Source organism: Scyliorhinus torazame, chromosome 2, assembly GCF_047496885.1.
Source record: "Scyliorhinus torazame isolate Kashiwa2021f chromosome 2, sScyTor2.1, whole genome shotgun sequence".
NCBI classification, from domain to species: domain Eukaryota; kingdom Metazoa; phylum Chordata; class Chondrichthyes; order Carcharhiniformes; family Scyliorhinidae; genus Scyliorhinus; species Scyliorhinus torazame.
Genome location: NC_092708.1, coordinates 15,271,503 through 15,295,015, shown reverse-complemented (window position 1 = coordinate 15,295,015; position 23,513 = coordinate 15,271,503). Strand labels below are relative to the sequence as shown.

Below are 23,513 nucleotides of genomic sequence, written 5' to 3'. Positions count from 1 at the left end.
GCCCATCGTGTCTGCACCAGCTCTTTGAAAGAGCACACCACTTAAGCCCACACCTCCACCCTATCCTCGTAACCCAGTAACCCCACCTAAATGTCTTGGACACTAAAGGCAATTTTATCATGGCCAATCCACCTAACCTGCACATCTTTGGACTGTGGGAGGAAACCGGAGCACCCGATTCCATGATTGTTTTATGGCTACTGCTTTTGGGTGAAGTGAAACTAATACTTTGCTTTATTCATTTATGATCTTAGCCAGTTGCACATTTTTCCCTTGAAATACAACTAAACTTCAACTCACCACCTTATCTCCTAATGCAAATTTCTATTCAAGTTGTTCACTGGACTCCCATCTTAGTTTCACTCGCCACCACTTCAAGTGTTTACTTTTACACCTGACCCCTTTTGATCATTTAAGCCCTATTATTTTCCCACTTATACACTTCATTCCAATCTGGTTACTGCTGCGGAGTCTGTTCAGCACTCGACAAGTTAGTTACAGCCTTTATCTTTTCTCATCTCTATCCAAACCACGTCTACATTCTGGTTTCTGAACTTATGTCATCCCTCTCAAATGTATTAATTCTATCACTAATTAACAGAGCTACACCCCCCCCCCAACCATTTCCTATCTTCCTGGCCTTCCGAAATGCCATGTATCCTCCAGCCCGGTAGCATAGTGGTCAGCACAATTGCTTCACAGCTCCAGGGTCCCAGGTTCGATTCCGGCTTGGGTCACTGTCTGTGCGGAGTCTGCACATCCTCCCAGTGTGTGCGTGGGTTTCTTCCGGGTGCTCCGGTTTCCTCCCACAGTCCAAAGATGTGCGGGTTAGGTGGATTGGCCATGATAAATTGCCCTTAGTGTCCAAAATTGCCCTTAGTGTTGGGTGGGGTTACTGGGTTATGGGGATAGGGTGGAGGTGTGGACCTTGGGTAGGGTGCCCATTTCCAAGAGCCGGTGCAGACTCGATGGGCCGAATGGCCTCCTTCTGCGCTGTAAATTCTTTGAAAATTCTCGGGCTCAATTCATGTCACCCTACAGACATGTCTCTGTAATATGTATCAGAACATACTGTTATAACCTGCCTACTTACGATTGGCTGGGGACGAATGACTATCCCACAATCCTGTGGGAGTATGAACTTCCCCAATGAGGGGGGCGGAGAAACTCCTAGTATAAATAAGCTGGCCAGTTCAGGAACCAGCAGGAAGGAGAAGGTAGCAAGGGAAGTTACTGCTACTGTTATGTATAGATTGTTATAGTAAATAAATGTTATTATTTTGTATCCTTAAAACTTGTGCTGGATTCTTCGTGGCCCTTACAAAACTGGCGACGAAGGTAAAAGTGAATAGCTGTCCACACTGCTGAAGCCACCTCCCTGGGATTTTTGTTGGATACAGGTTGGAAGTTGTTTTCTATTATACCATGCCTCTGTACGGACGTTTGGATGTTTTTGATGCTGCGCTGGAAAGCTGGAACCAGTACACACAACGGATGCGTTACTATTTCCGGGCAAACAATATCACCGAAAACGAGCGCCAGGTGGTCATATTGCTCACCACCTGCGGGCGCATACGTTTGGGGTGATTAGGAGCCTTACGTACCCAGCTGCACCGGACACCAAAACGTTTGATGAACTTGTGAATATAGTGGGGCAGCATTTTAACCCAACCCCGTCCACGATAGTCCAGCGTTACCGATTTAATACCGCTGAGAGGACCCCTGGAGAATCCCTTGCCGATTTTTTATCCAGGCTACGCGGGATTGCGGAATACTGTGACTATGGTGAGACCTTGTCAGAAATGTTACGTGACCGTTTGGTTTGCGGTATTAACAATGCAGCAACCCAGAGAAAGTTGTTAGCGGAGCCAACATTGACTTTTCAACAGGCAATACAAATAGTCTTGTCCCGAGAGGGCGCAGAGCGAGGAGTACAGGAGCTACAGGGAATGGAAGTGCATGCCTTGGGGCGCAACCCTTTCCGCCCAAAAACGTCCCCCCGCACTCCTGCGGTACCTTGGGCGAGGCAACGTCCGGACCGACACCAGTGGCCATCGGACATTCCTCCCCGAAGGGAGCCTTCTCCAGAGCCAATGGACGAGGAGCCATGTCCGTGCCAGACTTGTAGGCGCCGACCCCGTCGCGGACGGCGGTCCTGGGGACGCCAGAGGCGCCGTCATTCCGACCGAAACTGGGACCAGCCCAGGGGCCGTAACTGGGACCAGCCCAGAGGCCATACCTTCCATGTGGATGAACCTGCGGCGACCACTCCTGAGGACGTGGAGACGGAGGACGACTGCCTGCAGCTGCATTGTGTGGCAGCTCCCCGTGTGGCCCCCATTAAGGTGACAGTACGGGTCAATGGCCACCCGCTGGAGATGGAGTTGGATACTGGCGCAGCGGTCTCCATGATCGCCCAGAGGACATTCGAACGCATCAAGCAGGGTATACAGACCCTTACATTAACTGACTCACAGGCCAGGTTGGCCACCTACACGGGGGAACCACTGGACATTGCAGGAACTACAATGACCCCTGTTGTCTATGGACGCCAGGAGGGGCGTTTCCCACTTATCGTAGTGCGTGGCCATGGGCCCAGCCTGTTGGGTCGGGACTGGTTGCGCCATTTGCGGTTGCAATGGCAGCACATCCTCCAAACAGTTTCTGGAGGGTTGACTGAGGTGCTAGGACGATACCCAGAGGTATTCCAGCCCAGTTTGGGGAAAATAAAAGGGGCCGTAGCCCGTATCCAAGTTGAGCCAGGAGCCGCGCTATTTCCGGGCGCGCCCAGTGCCTTACGCCTTGCTCGAGAAGGTAGAAGGGGAGCTCACTCATTTGGAGAGTTTGGGTATTATCAGGCCCGTCCGTTTTGCTGACTGGGCAGCACCAATTGTACCAGTAATGAAGCCAGATGCCACAGTTCGCTTGTGTGGCGACTATAAACTTACAGTGAATACAGTTTCCCGACTCGACCGATATCCAATGCCTCGCATAGAGGATCTCTACGCGAAACTTGCAGGTGGACTCTCATTCACAAAATTAGACATGAGTCACGCCTACCTGCAGTTGGAGCTGGACCCTGCCTCCCGACCATATGTAACAATTAACACACACCAGGGCCTGTATGAATATACACGGTTGCCTTTTGGAGTATCCTCTGCCTGCGCAATTTTTCAACGTGTTATGGAGGGCATTTTGAGAGGTTTACCACGTGTGGCTGTCTACCGAGATGACGTGTTGATTACAGGGACGTCGGAGCAAGAGCATTTGGAAAATCTGGAGGCTGTCCTTAGACGCCTTTCGGAGGCTGGAGTCCGTTTACGTCGCACAAAGTGCGTATTTCAGGCAAAGGAAGTCGTCTACCTAGGTTATCGGGTGGACCGCGAAGGTCTGCACCCCGTCGCAGAGAAGGTGCGTGCAATTCAACATGCCCCCACCCCGACTGACACTTCGCATCTTCGTTCTTTTCTCGGTCTCGTAAACTATTACGGGAAGTTCCTCCCCAATCTGGCAACTACGCTGGCCCCTTTGCACCTTCTGCTAAAGAAAAATCACACCTGGGTTTGGGGTCAGCCGCAAGAAACCGCTTTCCGGCGGGTAAAGCAACAATTGTCGTCGTCTGGGTTACTAATCCACTATGATCCTGGAAAGCCTTTGCTCGTCACATGTGATGCATCCCCGTATGGTATTGGGGCCGTCCTGTCCCACAAGATGGAGAACGGGGCCGAGCTTGATGCAGACTCCACACAGACAGTGACCCAAGCCGGGAATCGAACCTGGGACCCTGGAGCTGTGAAGCAACAGTGCTAACAACTATGCTACCAAGCTGCCCATGTTAGTGAATCGGATGAGTTTTTACTTTTAATTCCTGGTTTTTGTTGAATTCAATTTCACCATCTGCCATGGTGGAATGTAAGCCACCACCTCCCCTCCCCACTTCTCACACATCAATCTTGAGCCATGTATGTCTGTGCGGAGTCTGCACGTTCCCCCCGTGTCTGCGTGGGTTTCCTCCGGGTGCTCCGGTTTCCTCCCACAGTCCAAAGATGTGCAGGTTAGGTGGATTGGCCATTAGTGTCCAAAATTGCCCTTAGTGTTTGGTGGGGTTACTGGGTTATGGGGTTATGGGGATAGGGTGGAGGTGTTGACCTTGGGTAGGGTGCTCTTTCCAAGAGCCGGTGCAGACTCGATGGGCCGAACGGCCTCCTTCTGCACTGTAAATTCGATGATCGTTACGCACTTAAGTATTCTATCCTCTAAATTTATTTGCCAATTTCCACGTGGCTCAGGTAATAACCCAGAGATTGTCACCTTGGAGGTTCTGTCGTTTAATTTAGTGCCTGGCTCCTCAAACTCTCCAAGCAGAATCTCCATCCTCATCCTGACAATGCTATTGGTACCCACATGGACCACGACAACTGGATCCTCCCCCTCCTGTTGCGAGTTCCTCTCCAGCCCGGAGCAGCTGTCCCGAACCCTGGCACTGGGCTGGCTGCACAGCCGCCTTGGCCGCACAGAACAGTGTTGACCGCCCCTCAGGATACCGCCCCCCCGCCGCCACTACAATGTCTGCTCCCCCAGTTAAATGGCTTCCTGTACCACAGGACCACCTTCAGTCAGCTCGACAAACTCAGCAGCCCCCGCTCTCTTCCAAATCAGCTGAGGGAACCTCAAACCTGTGGGGTAATTGCAAATTCTGAAGCTCCTGCACCCTTGCCCTCTGGGTCTCCTTACCTGCCTCACTCACAGTCACCAGATACTCACCAGACAGCTAGCTTGTTCCCCTGTAGTAGATTTTTAAAAATAGTTCCCACTGAGTGAAAAAGTTGGAAAAAGTGTAGGAGCGCCACCTTGGCTGAATTCTCTCTCGCTCAACTCCCAGCACTCTTATTCGAGGTCACAGTCCCAGAGTCACAGAGGCCTGCATTTGTTTAACCTGAAACCAGCTCAGCCCCTGGTCCAGAAAAGGGAGTTTAAACCAGTTTTCTTAATGAACTAACTTCAGCTGCTTTCCAGTGGGTAGATCGTATAGTCCCGCTTAATCTTAGACGGAATTTAGAATTTAAACAGTAAATTTCAATTAGCTGCTAAATGTTTAACATAAGCAAAATTAGATATTTAGATTATCTCTCTATCTCTCACTCTTTCTCTCTCACACACACTCTCTCATGCACTCTCTCTTTCTATCTTTCACTCACTCACTCTCTCTACCTCTCTCATCTTTCACTCTTTCTGTATCTCTGACTCTCTTTATATCTCACTCTCTCGCTCTCTCTCTCTCACTCTTTCTACCTCCCACTCTCTCCATCTTGGGGCTGGTTTAGCACAGTGTGCCAAACAGCTGGCTTGTAATGCAGAACAAGGCCAGCAGCGCGGGTTCAAATCCCGTACCAGCCTCCCCGAACAGGCGCCGGAATGTGGCGACTAGGGGCTTTTCACAGTAACTTCCTTTGAAGCCTACTTGTGACAATAAGCGATTCTTATTATCTCTTACCTTCTCTCTCCCACTCATACAAGGAGCAGGAGTAAGCCATTTGGCCCATCAACCCCCTCTGCCATTTAATAAGATCATCTGATAGAAGCCTCAAATCTGCATCCCACCTACCCTCATGATAACCTATCAGCTCCCTTGCTCACCAAGAAGCTATCCACCTCTGTCTTACCAATATTCACAGACACTGCTTCCCTTTCAGGGGGAGGATTCCAGAGACTCACGACGCTCTGAGAGAAAACATTTCACCCCACCTACCTTTTAAATGGGGGACCTCTATTATGAGTCCCTCTCTTTCTCTCGCTCATTCTCTCTCACTCTGTCTCTCTCTCTCGCTCACGCTCATTCTCTCTCTTCCACTCTGTCTGTCTCTCTCTCTCACCCTGTCTCTCTTTCTCTCTCTCTCACTCTGTCTCTCTCACTCTCGCTCATTCTCTCACTCTTGCTCATTCTCTCTTTCTCTCACTCGGTCTCTCTCTCACTCTGTCTCTCTCTCTCTCTTTCACTCACTCTCTCTTGTACATTCTCTCCCCCTCACCCTCTCATTCTCTCTCGTTCATTCTCTCTTTCTGTCAATCTCTCATTCCTCTTTCATTCCCTCTCACTCACCCTCTCATTTTCTCTCTCACTCTCTCATTCTCCCTCTCTCCCTCACGCAGAACTATGCCAGCAGCGCGCGTTCAATTCCCGTACCGGCCTCCCCGAACAGCACGGTAGCACAGTGATTAGCACAATTGCTTCACAGCTCCAGGGTCCCAGGTTCGATACCCGGCTTGGGTCACTGTCTGTGCAGAGTCTGCGCGTTCTCCCCGTGTCTGCGTGGGTTTCCTCCTGGTGCTCCGGTTTCCTCCCACAGTCCAAAGATGTGCAGGTTAGGTGGATCGGCCATGATAAAATCGCCCTTAGTGTCCAAAAATTGCCCTTCGTGTTGGGTGGGGTTACTGGGTTATGGGGATAGGGTTGAAGTGTGGGCTTGGGTAGGGTGCAGACTATATGGGCCGAATGGCCTCCTTCTGCACTGTAAATTCTATGAAACAGGCGCCGGAATGTGGTGACTAGGGGCTTTTCACAGTAACTTCATTGAAGCCTACTTGTGACAATAAACGATTATTATTATTATTCCCTCTCTTCTCTCATTATATCTCTCACTCATTCTCTAACTCTCATTCTTCTTGAATACCCCATATTAATACCAATACTAATACTAATGCTTAGCCCCCTACTATACTCCCTATACATCTACAAGTTTGCTGATGACATGACCATACTGGGTCAGAGCTCGAACAATGATCAGTCAGAGTACTTGTCTTATGGTTTTAGTGCAGGAGGGAGATAGAGAACCTAGTGGAGTGGTGCAGCGACAACAATCTCTCCCTCATTGCCAGCAAAACTAAAGAGCTGGTCATTGACTTCAGGAAGCAAAGTACTGTACACACCCCTGTCAGCATCAACGGGGCCGAGGTGGAGGTGGTTAGCAGTTTCAAATTCCATGGGGTACACATCTCCAAAAATCTATCCTGGTCCACCCACGTCGACGCTACCACCAAGAAAGCACAACAGCGCCTATACTTCCTCAGGAAACTAAGGGAATTCGGCATGCCCACATTAACTCTTACCAACTTTTACAGATGCACCATAGAAAGCATCCTATCTGGCTGCATCACAGCCTGGTATGGCAACTGCTCGGCCCAGGACCGCAAGAAACTTCAGAGAGTCGTGAACACAGCCCAGTCCATCACACAAACCCGCCTCCCATCCATTGACTCCATCTACACCTCCGCAGCCTGGGGAAGCGGGCAGCATAATCAAAGACCCCTCCCACCCGGCTTACTCACTCTTCCAACTTCTTCCATCGGGCAGGAGATACAGAAGTCTGAGAACACGTACGATACAGATTCAAAAACAGATTCTTCCCCACTGTCACCAGACTCCTAAACGACCCTCTTATGGACTGAACTGATGTCTTCACACGTCTTCCCTACTGAGTAGTGCTACACTCTGTATGCTTCACCCGATGCCTGTGTCTATGTATTTACATTGTGTATTTATCGTACGTCCTATGTGTTTTCATGTATGGAACAATCTGCCTGGACTGTACACAGAACAACACTTTTCACTGTACCTTGGGACACGTGACAATAATTCTAAATTTAAATCTAAATTTCTCTCTGCCTCCTGTTGTAAATTGAGGTTCCCATCAATAGGTGGCGGTATTTCACAATTTAAATATGGCACAACATCACCAGCTGGTAGGAAGTAATAACAAATAATCCAGCCCTGGAATTGGCTGGTAATAATAATAATAATCTTTATTGTCACAAGTGGGCTTACATTGACACCGCAATGAAGTTACTGTGAAAAAGCCCCTAGTCGCCACACTCCGGCGCCTGTTCGGGTACACAGAGGGAGAATTCAGAATGTCCAATTCACCTAACAATCACGTCTTTCGGGACCTGTGGGAGGAAACCGGAGCACCCGGAGGAAACCCACGCAGACACGGGGAGAACGTGCAGACTCCACACAGACAGTGACCCAAGCCGGGAATCAAACCCGGGACCCTGGAGCTGTGAAGCAACAGTGCTAACAACTATGCTACCGTGCTGCCCATGTTAGTGAATCGGATGAGTTTTTACTTTTAATTCCTGGTTTTTGTTGAATTCAATTTCACCATCTGCCATGGTGGAATGTAAGCCACCACCTCCCCTCCCCACTTCTCACACATCAATCTTGAGCCATGTATGTCTGTGCGGAGTCTGCACGTTCCCCCCGTGTCTGCGTGGGTTTCCTCCGGGTGCTCCGGTTTCCTCCCACAGTCCAAAGATGTGCAGGTTAGGTGGATTGGCCATTCGTGTCCAAAATTGCCCTTAGTGTTGGGTGGGGTTACTGGGTTATGGGGTTATGGGGATAGGGTGGAGGTGTTGACCTTGGGTAGGGTGCTCTTTCCAAGAGCCGGTGCAGACTCGATGGGCCGAACGGCCTCCTTCTGCACTGTAAATTCTATGATCGTTACGCACTTAAGTGTTCTATCCTCTAAATTTATTTGCCAATTTCCACGTGGCTCAGGTAATAACCCAGAGATTGTCACCTTCGAGGTTCTGTCGTTTAATTTAGTGCCTGGCTCCTCAAACTCTCCAAGCAGAATCTCCATCCTCATCCTGACAATGCTATTGGTACCCACATGGACCAGGACAACTGGATCCTCCCCCTCCTGTTGCGAGTTCCTCTCCAGCCCGGAGCAGCTGTCCCGAACCCTGGCACTGGGCTGGCTGCACAGCCGCCTTGGCCGCACAGAACAGTGTTGACCGCCCCTCAGGATACCGCCCCCCCGCCGCCACTACAATGTCTGCTCCCCCAGTTAAATGGCTTCCTGTACCACAGGACCACCTTCAGTCAGCTCGACAAACTCAGCAGCCCCCGCTCTCTTCCAAATCAGCTGAGGGAACCTCAAACCTGTGGGGTAATTGCAAATTCTGAAGCTCCTGCACCCTTGCCCTCTGGGTCTCCTTACCTGCCTCACTCACAGTCACCAGATACTCACCAGACAGCTAGCTTGTTCCCCTGTAGTAGATTTTTAAAAATAGTTCCCACTGAGTGAAAAAGTTGGAAAAAGTGTAGGAGCGCCACCTTGGCTGAATTCTCTCTCGCTCAACTCCCAGCACTCTTATTCGAGGTCACAGTCCCAGAGTCACAGAGGCCTGCATTTGTTTAACCTGAAACCAGCTCAGCCCCTGGTACAGAAAAGGGAGTTTAAACCAGTTTTCTTAATGAACTAACTTCAGCTGCTTTCCAGTGGGTAGATCGTATAGTCCCGCTTAATCTTAGACGGAATTTAGAATTTAAACAGTAAATTTCAATTAGCTGCTAAATGTTTAACATAAGCAAAATTAGATATTTAGATTATCTCTCTATCTCTCACTCTTTCTCTCTCACACACACTCTCTCATGCACTCTCTCTTTCTATCTTTCACTTACTCACTCTCTCTACCTCTCTCATCTTTCACTCTTTCTGTATCTCTGACTCTCTTTATATCTCACTCTCTCGCTCTCTCTCTCTCACTCTTTCTACCTCCCACTCTCTCCATCTTGGGGCTGGTTTAGCACAGTGTGCCAAACAGCTGGCTTGTAATGCAGAACAAGGCCAGCAGCGCGGGTTCAAATCCCGTACCAGCCTCCCCGAACAGGCGCCGGAATGTGGCGACTAGGGGCTTTTCACAGTAACTTCCTTTGAAGCCTACTTGTGACAATAAGCAATTCTTATTATCTCTTACCTTCTCTCTCCCACTCATACAAGGAGCAGGAGTAAGCCATTTGGCCCATCAACCCCCTCTGCCATTTAATAAGATCATCTGATAGAAGCCTCAAATCTGCATCCCACCTACCCTCATGATAACCTATCAGCTCCCTTGCTCACCAAGAAGCTATCCACCTCTGTCTTACCAATATTCACAGACACTGCTTCCCTTTCAGGGGGAGGATTCCAGAGACTCATGACGCTCTGAGAGAAAACATTTCACCCCACCTACCTTTTAAATGGGGGACCTCTATTATGAGTCCCTCTCTTTCTCTCGCTCATTCTCTCTCACTCCGTCTCTCTCTCTCGCTCGCGCTCATTCTCTCTCTTCCACTCTGTCTCTCTCTCTCACCCTGTCTCTCTTTCTCTCTCTCTCACTCTGTCTCTCTCACTCTCGCTCATTCTCTCACTCTTGCTCATTCTCTCTTTCTCTCACTCGGTCTCTCTCTCACTCTGTCTCTCTCTCTCTCTTTCACTCACTCTCTCTTGTACATTCTCTCTCCCTCACCCTCTCATTCTCTCTCGTTCATTCTCTCTTTCTGTCAATCTCTCATTCCTCTTTCATTCCCTCTCACTCACCCTCTCATTTTCTCTCTCACTCTCTCATTCTCCCTCTCTCCCTCACGCAGAACTATGCCAGCAGCGCGCGTTCAATTCCCGTACCGGCCTCCCCGAACAGCACGGTAGCACAGTGATTAGCACAATTGCTTCACAGCTCCAGGGTCCCAGGTTCGATACCCGGCTTGGGTCACTGTCTGTGCAGAGTCTGCACGTTCTCCCCGTGTCTGCGTGGGTTTCCTCCGGGCGCTCCGGTTTCCTCCCACAGTCCAAAGATGTGCAGGTTAGGTGGATCGGCCATGATAAAATTGCCCTTAGTGTCCAAAAATTGCCCTTCGTGTTGGGTGGGGTTACTGGGTTATGGGGATACGGTTGAAGTGTGGGCTTGGGTAGGGTGCAGACTATATGGGCCGAATGGCCTCCTTCTGCACTGTAAATTCTATGAAACAGGCGCCGGAATGTGGTGACTAGGGGTTTTTCACAGTAACTTCATTGAAGCCTACTTGTGACAATAAACGATTATTATTATTATTCCCTCTCTTCTCTCATTATATCTCTCACTCGTTCTCTAACTCTCATTCTTCTTGAATACCCCACATTAATACCAATACTAATACTAATGCTTAGCCCCCTACTATACTCCCTATACATCTACAAGTTTGCTGATGACATGACCATACTGGGTCAGAGCTCGAACAATGATCAGTCAGAGTACTTGTCTTATGGTTTTAGTGCAGGAGGGAGATAGAGAACCTAGTGGAGTGGTGCAGCGACAACAATCTCTCCCTCATTGCCAGCAAAACTAAAGAGCTGGTCATTGACTTCAGGAAGCAAAGTACTGTACACACCCCTGTCAGTATCAATGGGGCAGAGGTGGAGATGGCTAGCAGTTTCAAATTCCATGGGGTACACATCTCCAAAAATCTATCCTGGTCCACCCACGTCGACGCTACCACCAAGAAAGCACAACAGCGCCTATACTTCCTCAGGAAACTAAGGGAATTTGGCATGTCCACATTAACTCTTACCAACTTTTACAGATGCACCATAGAAAGCATCCTATCTGGCTGCATCACAGCCTGGTATGGCAACTGCTCGGCCCAGGACCGCAAGAAACTTCAGAGAGTCGTGAACACAGCCCAGTCCATCACACAAACCCGCCTCCCATCCATTGACTCCATCTACACCTCCGCAGCCTGGGGAAGCGGGCAGCATAATCAAAGACCCCTCCCACCCGGCTTACTCACTCTTCCAACTTCTTCCATCGGGCAGGAGATACAGAAGTCTGAGAACACGCACGAACAGACTCAAAAACAGCTTCTTCCCCACTGTCACCAGACTCCTAAACGACCCTCTTATGGACTGAACTGATGTCTTCACACGTCTTCCCTACTGAGTAGTACTACACTCTGTATGCTTCACCCGATGCCTGTGTCTATGTATTTACATTGTGTATTTATCGTACGTCCTATGTGTTTTCATGTATGGAACAATCTGCCTGGACTGTACACAGAACAACACTTTTCACTGTACCTTGGGACACGTGACAATAATTCTAAATTTAAATCTAAATTTCTCTCTGCCTCCTGTTGTAAATTGAGGTTCCCATCAATAGGTGGCGGTATTTCACAATTTAAATATGGCACAACATCACCAGCTGGTAGGAAGTAATAACAAATAATCCAGCCCTGGAATTGGCTGGTAATAATAATAATAATCTTTATTGTCACAAGTGGGCTTACATTGACACCGCAATGAAGTTACTGTGAAAAAGCCCCTAGTCGCCACAGTCCGGCGCCTGTTCGGGTACACAGAGGGAGAATTCAGAATGTCCAATTCACCTAACAATCACGTCTTTCGGGACCTGTGGGAGGAAACCGGAGCACTCGGAGGAAACCCACGCAGACACGGGGAGAACGTGCAGACTCCGCACAGACAGTGACCCAGCAGGGAATCGAACCCGGGACCCTGGAGCGGTAAGCAACAATGCCACTTATGGAGTTTCTATATCTAGAGTAGGTCAAGTGCACCGTCGGGGGGTGGGACGAGGGTTCTAGCTGAGGTGGCGGCCATTCATTTCCTACTTTAAAGATATAGTTACCATCAGCTGCTAGTGAGAGGGTGGGGGGAGGGTATTAGTGGTGTTGTGAAAAGATTATGGACGCAATTTAACTAAATGGGAGCTCAGTCCCTCAGCGAGCACGTTTAGCCGCGTGTTTCCCGGGGCTCGCAGCGTTGAGAAGCACAACGCTATAACGCGCGACTGCCGTTAGACACGGGGTCTCGGTGGGGAACATGTGGCCAAGGCTGCACACAACCCCAGTTTCTGCATTGAGGAGCTTCGCTCGCCATTTAAAAATGGAGTCGCCATCCCCGACTCCCCCCAACCCCAACGCTATGGGAATGTCCCCAGCCGCCCCCCACCCCTCAAAAACACCCGCTGCAGGGCACACCCGGCCCAACCACACACATGCACAAATACCCTCCCTCCTGCAACATCCCCCCCAGCCAGACGTTATCTGACTCGTCCTCCTCTTTCTACACTCACTCGCCCGTGATACAGGATGTAATCCCGATATCACAGCATTCGAGGTCCTGTTTTTTAACCTTCTGTCTAACCCCCCGAATTCATGTTGCAGGACCTCATCCCTCTGTCTGCCTATGCCGTTTCTACCGCGGTGCACTGTGACCTCGGGCTGATCACCGTCCACAACAACAGGGTTGAGGTGATGGGAGACTTCAACTTCCCCAATATTGACTGGGACTCACTTAGTGCCAGGGGCTTGGACGGGGCAGAGTTTGTAAGGAGCATCCAGGAGGGCTTCTTAAAACAATATGTAGATAGTCCAACTAGGGAAGGGGCGGTACTGGACCTGGTATTGGGGAATGAACCCGGCCAGGTGGCAGAGGGTTCAGTAGGGGAGCATTTCGGGAATAGTGACCACAATTCAGTAAGTTTTAAAGTGCTGGTGGACAAGGATAAGAGTGGTCCTAGGGTGAATGTGCTAAATTGGGGGAAGGCTAATTATAACAATATTAGGCGGGAACTGAAGAACCTAGATTGGGGGCGGATGTTTGAGGGTAAATCAACATAAGAACTAGGAGCAGGAGTAGGCCATCTGGCCCCTCGAGCCTGCTCCGCCATTCAATGAGATCACGGCTGATCTTTTGTGGACTCAGCTCCACTTTCCGGCCCGAACACCATAACCCTTAATCCCTTTATTCTTCAAAAAACTATCTGTCTTTATCTTAAAAGCATTTAATGAAAGACATTTGCTTCACTGGGCAAGGAATTCCATAGATTCACAACCTTTGGGTGAAGAAGTGCCTCCTAAACTCAGTCCTAAATCTACTTCACCTTATTTTGAGGCTATGCCCCCTAGTTCTGCTTTCACCCGCCAGTGGAAACAACCTGCCCGCTTCTATCCTATCTATTCCCTTCATAATCCTATATGTTTCTATAAGATCCCCCCCTCATCCTTCGAAATTCCAACGAGTATAGTCCCAGTCTACTCAACCTCTCCTCGTAATCCAACCCCTTCAGCTCTGGGATTAACATAGTGAATCTCCTCTGCACACCCTCCAGTGCCAGTACGTCCTTTCTCAAGTAAGTAGACCAAAACTGAACACAATACTCCAGATGTGGCCTCACCAACACCTTATACAATTGCAGCATAACCTCCCTAGTCTTAAACTCCATCCCTCTAGCAATGAAGGACAAAACTCCATTTGCCTTCTTAATCACCTGTTGCACCTGTAAACCAACTTTTTGTGACTCATGCACTAGCACACCCAGGTCTCTCTGCACAGCAGCATGTTTTAATATTTTATCATTTAAATAATAATCCCTTTTTCTGTTATTCCGACCAAAATGGATAACCTCACATTTGTCAACATGGTATTCCATCTGCCAGACCCTAGCCCATTCACTTAAACTATCCAAATTCCTCTGCAGACTTCCAGTATCCTCTGCACTTTTTGCTTTACCACTCATCTTAGTGTCGTTTGCAAACGAGGACACATTGCCCTTGGTCCCCAACTCCAAATCATCTATGTAAATTGTGAACAATTGTGGGGCCAACCTTGATCCCTGAGGGACACCACTAGCTACTGATTGCCAACCAGAGAAACACCCATTAATCCCCACTCTTTGCTTTCTATTAATTAACTAATCCTCTATCCATGCTGCTACTGTACCCTTAATGCCATGCAACTTTATCTTATGCAACAACCTTTTGTGTGGCACCTTGTCAAAGGCTTTCTGGAAACCCAGATATACCACATCCATTGGCTCCCCGTTATCTACCACACTGTTAATGTCCTCAAAAAATTCCACTAAATTAGTTAGGCATGACCTGCCCTTTATGAACCCATGCTGCGTCTGCCCAATGGGACAATTTCCATGGCAATTTCCAACGTCTGACATGTGGGAGGCTTTCAAATGTCAGTTGAAAGGAATTCAGGACCGGCATGTTCCTGTGCGGAAGAAGGATAAATACGGCAAATTTCGGGAACCTTGGATAACGAGAGATATTGCAGTCCTCGTCAAAAAGAAAAAGGAGGCATTTGTCAGGGCTAGAAGGCTGGGAGCAGACGAAGCCTGTGTGGAATATAAGGAAAGTAGGAAGGAACTTAAGCAAGGAGTCAGGAGGGCTAAAAGGAGTCACGAAAAGTCATTGGCAAATAGGGTTAAGGAAAATCCCAAGGCTTTTTACACGAACAGAAAAAGCAAGAGGGTAGCCAGGGAAAGGGTTAGCCCACTGAAGGATAGGCAAGGGAATCTATGTGTGGAGCCAGAGGAAATGGGCGAGGTACTAAATGAATACTTTGCATCGGTATTCACCAAAGAGAAGGAATTGGTGGATGTTGAGTCTGGAGAAGGGGGTGTAGATAGCCTGGGTCACATTGAGATCCAAAAAGACGAGGTGTTGGGCGTCTTGAAAAATATTAAGGTAGATAAGTCCCCAGGGTCTGATGGGATCTACCCCAGAATACTGAAGGAGGCTAGAGAGGAAATTGCTGAGGCCTTGACAGAAATCTTTGGATCCTCACTGTCTTCAGGTGATGTCTGGAGGACTGGAGAATAGCCAATGTTGTTCCTTTGTTTAAGAAGGGTAGCAAGGATAATCCAGGGAACTATAGGCCGGTGAGCCTTACGTCAGTGGTAGGGAAATTACTGGAGAGAATTCTTCGAGACAGGATCTACTCCTATTTGGAAGCAAATGGACGTATTAGTGAGAGGCAGCATGGTTTTGTGAAGGGGAGGTCGTGTCTCACTAACTTGATAGAGTTTTTCAAAGAGGTCACAAAGATGATTGATGCAGGTAGGGCAGTGGATGTTGTCTATATGGACTTCAGTAAGGCCTTTGACAAGGTCCCTCATGGTAGACTAGTACAAAAGGTGAAGTCACACGGGATCAGGAGTGAGCTGGCAAGATGGATACGGAACTGGCTAGGTCATAGAAGGCAGAGAGTAGCAATGGAAGGGTGCTTTTCTGATTGGAGGGCTGTGACTAGTGGTGTTCTGCAGGGATTAGTGCTGGGACCTTTGCTGTTCGTAGTATATATAAATGATTTGGAGGAAAATGTAACTGGTCTGATTAGTAAGTTTGCAGACGACACAAAGGTTAGTGGAATTGCGGATAGCGATGAGGACTGTCAGAGGATACAGCAGGATTTAGATCGTTTGGAGACTTGGGCAGAGAGATGGCAGGTGGAGTTTAACCCGGACAAATGTGAGGTAATGCATTTTGGAAGGTCTGATGCAGGTAGGGAATATACAGTGAATGGTAGAACCCTCAAGAGTATTGACAGTCAGAGAGATCTAGGTGTACAGGTCCACAGGTCACTGAAAGGGACAGCACAGGTGGAGAAGATAGTCAAGAAGGCATGCTTGCCTTCATTGGTCGGGGCACTGAGTGTAAGAATTGGCAAGTCGTGTTGCAGCTGTATAGAACCTTAGTTAGGCCACACTTGGAGTATAGTGTTCAATTCTGGTTGCCACACTACCAGAAGGATGTGGAGGCTTTAGAGAGGGTGCAGAAGAGATTTACCAGAATGTTGCCTGGTATGGAGGGCATTAGCTATGAGGAGAGGTTGAATAAACTCGATTTGTTCTCACTGGAACGACAGAGGTTGAGGGGCGACCTGATAGAGGTCTACAAAATTATGAGGGGCATAGACAGAGTGGATAGTCAGAGGCTTTTCCCCAGGGTAGAGGGGTCAATTACTAGGGGACATAGGTTTAAGGTGAGAGGGGCAAGGTTTAGAGGTGATGTGCGAGGCAAGTTTTTTTACACAGAGGGTAGTGGGTGCCTGGAACTCGCTGCCGGAGGAGGTGGTGGAAGCAGGGACGATAGTGACATTTAAGGGGCATCTTGACAAATATATGAATAGGATGGGAATAGAGGGATACGGACCCAGGAAGTGTGGAAGATTTGAGTCTAGACGGGCAGCATGGTCGGCACGGGCTTGGAGGGCCGAAGGGCCTGTTCCTGTGCTGTACTTTTCTTTGTTCTTTGTTCTTTGAGGATGCCCTGTAGCCGCTCCGTGACATCCGTGACCCTGGCACCAGGGAGGCAACGTGCCAGGCTGGAGTCGTGCTCGCGGCCGCAGTAACGCCTGTTACTTCTCCTCACTACTGAATCCCCCACCACTATAGCTCGTTTAGTCCTTTTCCTCCCCTGCCCTCCAGCAGCATCACCTGTGGTGCTTTCCCCCGAGAGGCCATCCCCCTCAACAGTATCCAAAATAGTATCTCTGTTTTCCAGCGAAACAGACGTTCCTTAGTGAAAACAGACACAAGACAATCATTACGCTTCTCTGCCATTCCTCTATTCCCCATTCTGAATCCTCCTGACTCTACCTGGAGTGGACCCGCATTTGTCTTTGCCAAACTCTTCCCTTTTACTCACCTACAGAAACTTTTCACAGTCCATTATTATGTTTTGTGCTAGATTACATTCATATTCTGATTTATTTATCAGTTTCTAGGCCATTCTTTGCTGTATTCTAAAAACCTCCCAATCCTCAGGTTTGCTACTATTTCTGTCAACTTTATTAATCATTTTAAAAAAAGGTTCCGACAATCCAGAAGCCACGGGTAACTGGCTTTTCATTCTGGGTTTTTAACGTATAGTTGCTGTGAACAATGTAATAATCTTTGAAGATTCTCCAACGCCTATTCACAGTCAAACTTTTAATGTATTTCCCGAATCCACCTCAGCCGGTTTGTCCCTCCTTCATTCATCATTTTCTTTGTTCAAATTTCGCGCCCTGGCCTCAGATTGAACTTCCTCACTTCAAATGTAATGTAACATTCTGTCACACAGCGGTTACAGGGTTAGAACTATCCTAACTCCGTGCTGTACCCGTCCTGGGAGTGTTTGATGGGGACAGTGTCGAGGGAGCTTTACTCTGTATCTAACCCCGTGCTGTACCTGTCCTGGGAGTGTTTGATGGGGACAGTGTCGAGGGAGCTTTACTCTGTATCTAACCCCGTGCTGTGCCTGTCCTGGGAGTGTTTGATGGGGACAGTGTCGAGGGAGCTTTACTCTGTATCTAACCCCGTGCTGTGCCTGTCCTGGGAGTGTTTGATGGGGACAGTGTCGAGGGAGCTTTACTCTGTATCTAACCCCGTGCTGTACCTGTCCTGGGAGTGTTTGATGGGGACAGTGTAGAGGGAGCTTTACTCTGTATCTAACCCTGTGCTGTACCTGTCCTGGGAATGTTTGATGGGGAGAGTGTAGAGGGAGCTTTACTCTGTATCTAACCCCGTGCTGTACCTGTCCGGGGAGTATTTGATGGCAACAGTGTAGTGGGAGCTTTACTCTGTATCTAACCCCGTGCTGTACCTGTCCTGGGAGTGTTTGATGGAGACAGTGTAGAGGGAGCTTTACTCTGTATCTATCCCCGCGCTGTACCTGTCCTGGGAGTGTTTGATGGAGACAGTGTAGAGGGAGCTTTACTCTGTATTTAACCCCGTGCTGTGCCTGTCCTGGGAGTGTTTGATGGGGACATTGTAGAGGGAGCTTTACTCTGTATCTAACCCCGTGCTGTACCTGTCCTGGGAGTGTTTGATGGAGACAGTGTAGAGGGTGCTTTACTCTGTATCTAACCCCATGCTGTACCTGTCCTGGGAGTGTTTGATGGGGATAGTGTCGAGGGAGCTTTACTCTGTATCTAACCCCGCGCTGTACCTGTCCTGGGAGTGTTTGATGGGGACAGTGTAGAGGGAGCTTTACTCTGTATCTAACCCCGTGCTGTACGTGTCCTGGGAGTGTTTGATGGCGACCGTGCAGAGGGTGTGGTGTGCTTTGTGGTCCAGATCATAGAATGGTTGGCGTAGTGTTCACAAAGACCACAACTGGTTTTTGTATTAAACAAAGCTAAAGATTTATTTACACTTCTTAATTGATTTTGACCTGTCACTTCTGTATAGTAAACACTTGACAATAAATATATAATTTACACTCATCTACCACTAATCTCTATACTAATACAAAAACTATGATCTGCTCTCACTCACACTAGCTTCCCTACAGTCTTTCTCCTAGCCTTCTCCTCAACACTCTCCCAGAAGGCTTAGCATCGATGCGTTATGTAGTTCGGCATCTAGCTCCCTCTAGTGGTTGATTCGGACATAGCATTAACCCTTACAGTTCTGTACATTTCTCATAATGTCACAAAGGGAGCTGAAGGTACGGTCGCCAATAGTGGTGGGATGGAAATACAACTCGGATTAACATGGTTTAAGCGCCCGTGTTTCAAACATCCACAGCACTGGCACCGTCAGTGATAGTTGGCTGTCAATGGTAAACGAGGTCAGTGAAATGTTGGTAAATATACCATTATTGTCGATGTATTTTGTTTCCTGTTTCACATTGTCCATGGGCACACCATGAATCTCCACTCGCACCAATGGATCCACTATCGATCCCTCTTTGCTGTTCTCCACTTTGGGCAGTTGCTGTGCACTGATCACCTGGAGAGGGAGGGAGAGAGAGAGCAAATGAGAGGGAGTGAGAGAGGGAGAGAGTAAGTCGGAGAGAGAGGGAGTGGGAGTGAGAGAGAGTGAGAGAGGGAGAGAGTGAATGGGAGAAAGAGGGAGTAAGAGGGAGGGAGAGAGAGGAAGAGCGAGAGGGAGAGAGTGGGAGTGGGAGAGAGAGAGAGAGGGAGTGAGAGAAGGAAAGAGAGAGGGAGAGAGAGAGTGGGCAGGAGAGAGTGGGCAGGAGAGAGTGAGTGGGGGAAAGAGGGAGTGGAAGCGAGAGGGAGGGAGAGAGAGAGGGAGAGAGAGAGAGAGGGAGGGAGAGAGGCAGAGATGGCTGAGGAAGGTGCGTTCGCAATGCAGCCAAACAGGCAATCTGAAAATTCTTCCAACATAGACAGGGACAGGCAGCCTGCGAGGGGGAGAATCCTGGTTAACTTTTATTATCAACATTTTTACGGGACATGAGCGTGTGGTAGTCACCACTGTTGTATACATGGGTAATACGGTAAGGCCCCTGTACTACAGGTACGGGGGTAGATCCGTGCCTGCTGGCTCCGCCCAGTAGGCAGAGTATAAATGTGTGTGCTCTCCGAACAGCAGCCATTTCGTAAGCTGCTGTAAGAGGCCACACATCTGTGTGTAATAAAGCCTCGATTACATTCTACTCTCGTCTCGTCGTAATTGATAGTGCATCAGGGCGTCGCTGGTTAGACCAGCATTTATTGCCCATCCCTAATTGACCTTCAGAAGGTGGGGGTGAGCTGCCTTCTTGAATCACTGGAGTCCTTGAGGTGTAGGTACACCCACTGTGCTGTTAGGGCGGGAGTTCCAGGCTGTTGCCCCAGCGACAGTGAAGGAACGGCCGATATATTTCCCAGTCAGGGTGGTGAGTGACTTGGAGGGGAACCTCCAGGTGGTGGGGTTCCCAGGTATCTGCTGCTCTTGTCCTTCTAGATGGTAGTGGTCGTGGGTTTGGAAGGTGCTGCCTGAGGAGTCTTGTTGAGTTGCTGCAGTGCATCTTGTAGACGGTACACACGGCTGCAACTGTTCGTCGGTGGTGGAGGGACTGAATGTTTCTGGAATGGGAGCAATCAAGCAGGGCTGCTTTGTCCTGGATGGTGTTGAGCTTCTGAAGTGTTGTTGGAGCTGCGCTCATCCAGCCGACTAGTGAGTATTCCATTCCACTCTACCCCAGGGAGCAATGGAGGCTGGGCTACGGAATGTATTCAGGATTGAGTTAGACAGTTTTTGAACGACAAGGCAGTGGAGGATTGTGTGAGGGCAGACAAGAAGGTGGAGGGGAGGCCATGACCAGATCTGCCATGATCTTATTGGATGGTGAAGCAGAGTCCAGGGGCCGAATGGACCCCTCCTGCTCCTAAATCCTATGTTCCTACCTTGGAGGGCTGTCCGGCTGGGGAAGGCTGCACCGCCTCAATGTCAGGTTTTGTCAGCGGATGCCACTATGAAACACCTCAGCCTGCTTTGCTCCATTAAAGGCTCTATGTAATTGCAAGTTGCTGTTGGTATTCTAGAAAACCAATGCCCTGGGAGGCCATTTCCTCCAATCCCATCTGCTGACTATCCTGGGAATGTTACAGCCCCATGTGCCCCAGAGAGAGAGAGAGACAGAGAGACAGAGAGAGAAAAAAGGACACTTTGCTTCTGTTTGCCAGGCCCGGTCGATCGCCGCTGTTTGCCAGACCCGGCGTTCCTACGCCCTCCACGTGCGACCCAGGGGCGCCGCCAATTTCCCCTTCGCAAGCCACGTGCGGCCCATGGGCGCCGCCATCTTCCTCACCGCAGGCCATGTGTGCCCCGTGGGCGCCGCCATCTTCGGCGCCATTTTGGACGGCGCCTCAGGACCCCTGCTCGTCTGGCCGTTCATCGCCTGCCGCTACCTCCGCCACTCCCAGCATCTGCCGCAGCTCGCCTCGATCACCCTGGATCAGTCCCGGCCCCGCGACCTCGCGACCTCGCGACCGTGACGACGACGGTGAAGATCGATGGGCCCGAGACGACCTGCCTCTTTGACTCCGGGAGCACCGAGAGCTTCATCCACCCCACTACGGTAAGGCGCTGCCCCCTCCCGATACACCCCGTCACCCGGAAAATCTCCCTGGCCTCCGGATCCCATTCCGTGGAAATCCGGGGGTACTGCATCGCGACCCTCACCGTCCAGGGCGTAGAGTTCAGCAACTTCCGGCTCTACGTCCTCCGCCACCTCTGCGCTGCCCTGTTCCTCGGCCTGGATTTTCAGTGCCATCTCCAAAGCCTAACTTTAAAATTCGGCGGACCGCTACCCCCCCCCTCACCGTCTGCGGCCTCACGACCCTCAAGGTCGATCCACCTTCCCTGTTTGCGAACCTCACCTCGGATTGCAAACCCGTCGCCACCAGGAGCAGACGGTACAGCGCCCAGGACGGTACAGTGCCCAGGACGGTACAGTGCCCAGGACGGTACAGTGCCCAGGACGGTACAGTGCCCAGGACGGTACAGTGCCCAGGACGGTACAGTGCCCAGGACAGGACCTTCATCAGGTCGGAGGTCCAACGGCTTCTGCGGGTCATCGAGGCCAGCAACAGCCCCTGGAGAGCTCAAGTAGTGGTAGTGAAGACTGGGGAGAAGCACAGGATGGTCATTGACTACAGTCAGACCATCAATCCGTACACGCAGCTCGACGGGTACCCCCTCCCACGCATATCTGACATGGTCAATCAGATTGCGCAGTATCGGGTCTTTTCCACAGTGGACTTGAAGTCCGCCCACCACCAGCTCCCCATCCGCCCGGAGGACCGCCAATACACTGCGTTCAAAGCAGATGGCCGCCTCTATCACTTCCTTAGGGCTCCCTTCGGCGTCACTAATGGGGTCTCGGTCTTCCAGCGAGAGAGGGACCAAATGGTTGACCGGTACGGACTGCGGGCCACTTTCCCGTACCTAGATAATGTCACCATCTGCGGCCACAATCAGCAGGACCACGACGCAAACCTCCAAAAATTCCTCCAGACCGCCAAACTCCTTAATCTCACGTACAATAAGGAGAAATGCGTGTTCCGCACCAACCACTTAGCCATCCTTGGCTATGTCGTGGAAAATGGAGTTCTAGGGCCCGACCCCGACCGCATGCGCCCCCTCCTGGAACTCCCTCTCCCCCACTGTCCCTAATTATGCGGACAAGGCCCGCCCACTCATTCAGTCCACAGTTTTCCCCCTGGCGGCTGAGGCCCGCCAGGCCTTCAACCGCATCAAGGCCGACATCGCCAAGGCCACGATGCACGCGGTCGATCAGTCCCTCCCCTTTCAGGTGGAGAGCGATGCATTGGATGTAGCTCTGGCCGCCACCCTCAACCAGGCAGGCAGGCCTGTGGCCTTCTTTTCCCGCACCCTCCATGCCTCTGAAATTCGGTACTTCTCTGTCGAAAAGGAGGCCCTAGCCATTGTTGAAGCTGTGCGACATTGGAGGCATTACCTGGCCGGCAGGAGATTCACTCTCCTCACTGACCAATGGTCGGTTGCCTTTATGTTTAATAATACACAGCGGGCCAAGATTAAAATTGACAAGATCTTGAGATGGAGGATCGAGCTCTCCACCTATCATTATGAGATCTTGTATCGCCGGGGTAAGCTCAACGAGCACCCTGATGCCCTATCCCGCGGTACATGTGCCAGCGCACAAGTGGACCGACTCCGGGCTCTCCACTATGACCTCTGCCACCCGGGGTCAACCGGCTTTTCCATTTTATCAAGGCCCGCAACCTGCCCTACTCCACTGCGGCTCATTCTGGGGTCGGTGGGACCTCTACAAACGGGATGGTCTACACCTGGACCAGAGGGGTACCAATATCCTGGGGGGGGGAAATTTGCTAATGCTCTTCGGGAGGGTTTAAACTAGTTCAGCAGGGGATTGGGAACCTGAATTGTAGCTCCAGTATACAGGAGGTTGAGAGTAGTGAGGTCATGAGTAATGTTTCAAAGTTGCAGGAGTGTACCGGCAGGCAGGAAGGTGGTTTAAAGTGTGTCTTCTTCAATGCCAGGAGCATCCGGAATAAGGTGGGTGAACTTGCGGCATGGGTTGGTACCTGGGACTTCGATGTTGTGCCCATTTCAGAGACATGGGTAGAGCAGGGACAGGAATGGTTGTTGCAGGTGCTGGGGTTTAGATATTTCAGTAAGCTCAGGGA

The 23,513-nt window shown here is 50.0% G+C and overlaps 1 protein-coding gene across 1 annotated transcript in view; it reads right to left on the bottom strand.

Moving 5' to 3' along the window:
• The window catches only part of plcd4a (phospholipase C, delta 4a), a 117,433-nt gene that overhangs the window by 5,337 nt on the left and 88,583 nt on the right, over positions 1–23,513 (bottom strand). The window contains exon 11 of the mRNA XM_072468692.1: positions 19,188–19,323. Coding sequence (XP_072324793.1) covers positions 19,188–19,323 — 136 coding nt within the window. The remainder of the gene's footprint in view (positions 1–19,187; positions 19,324–23,513) is intronic.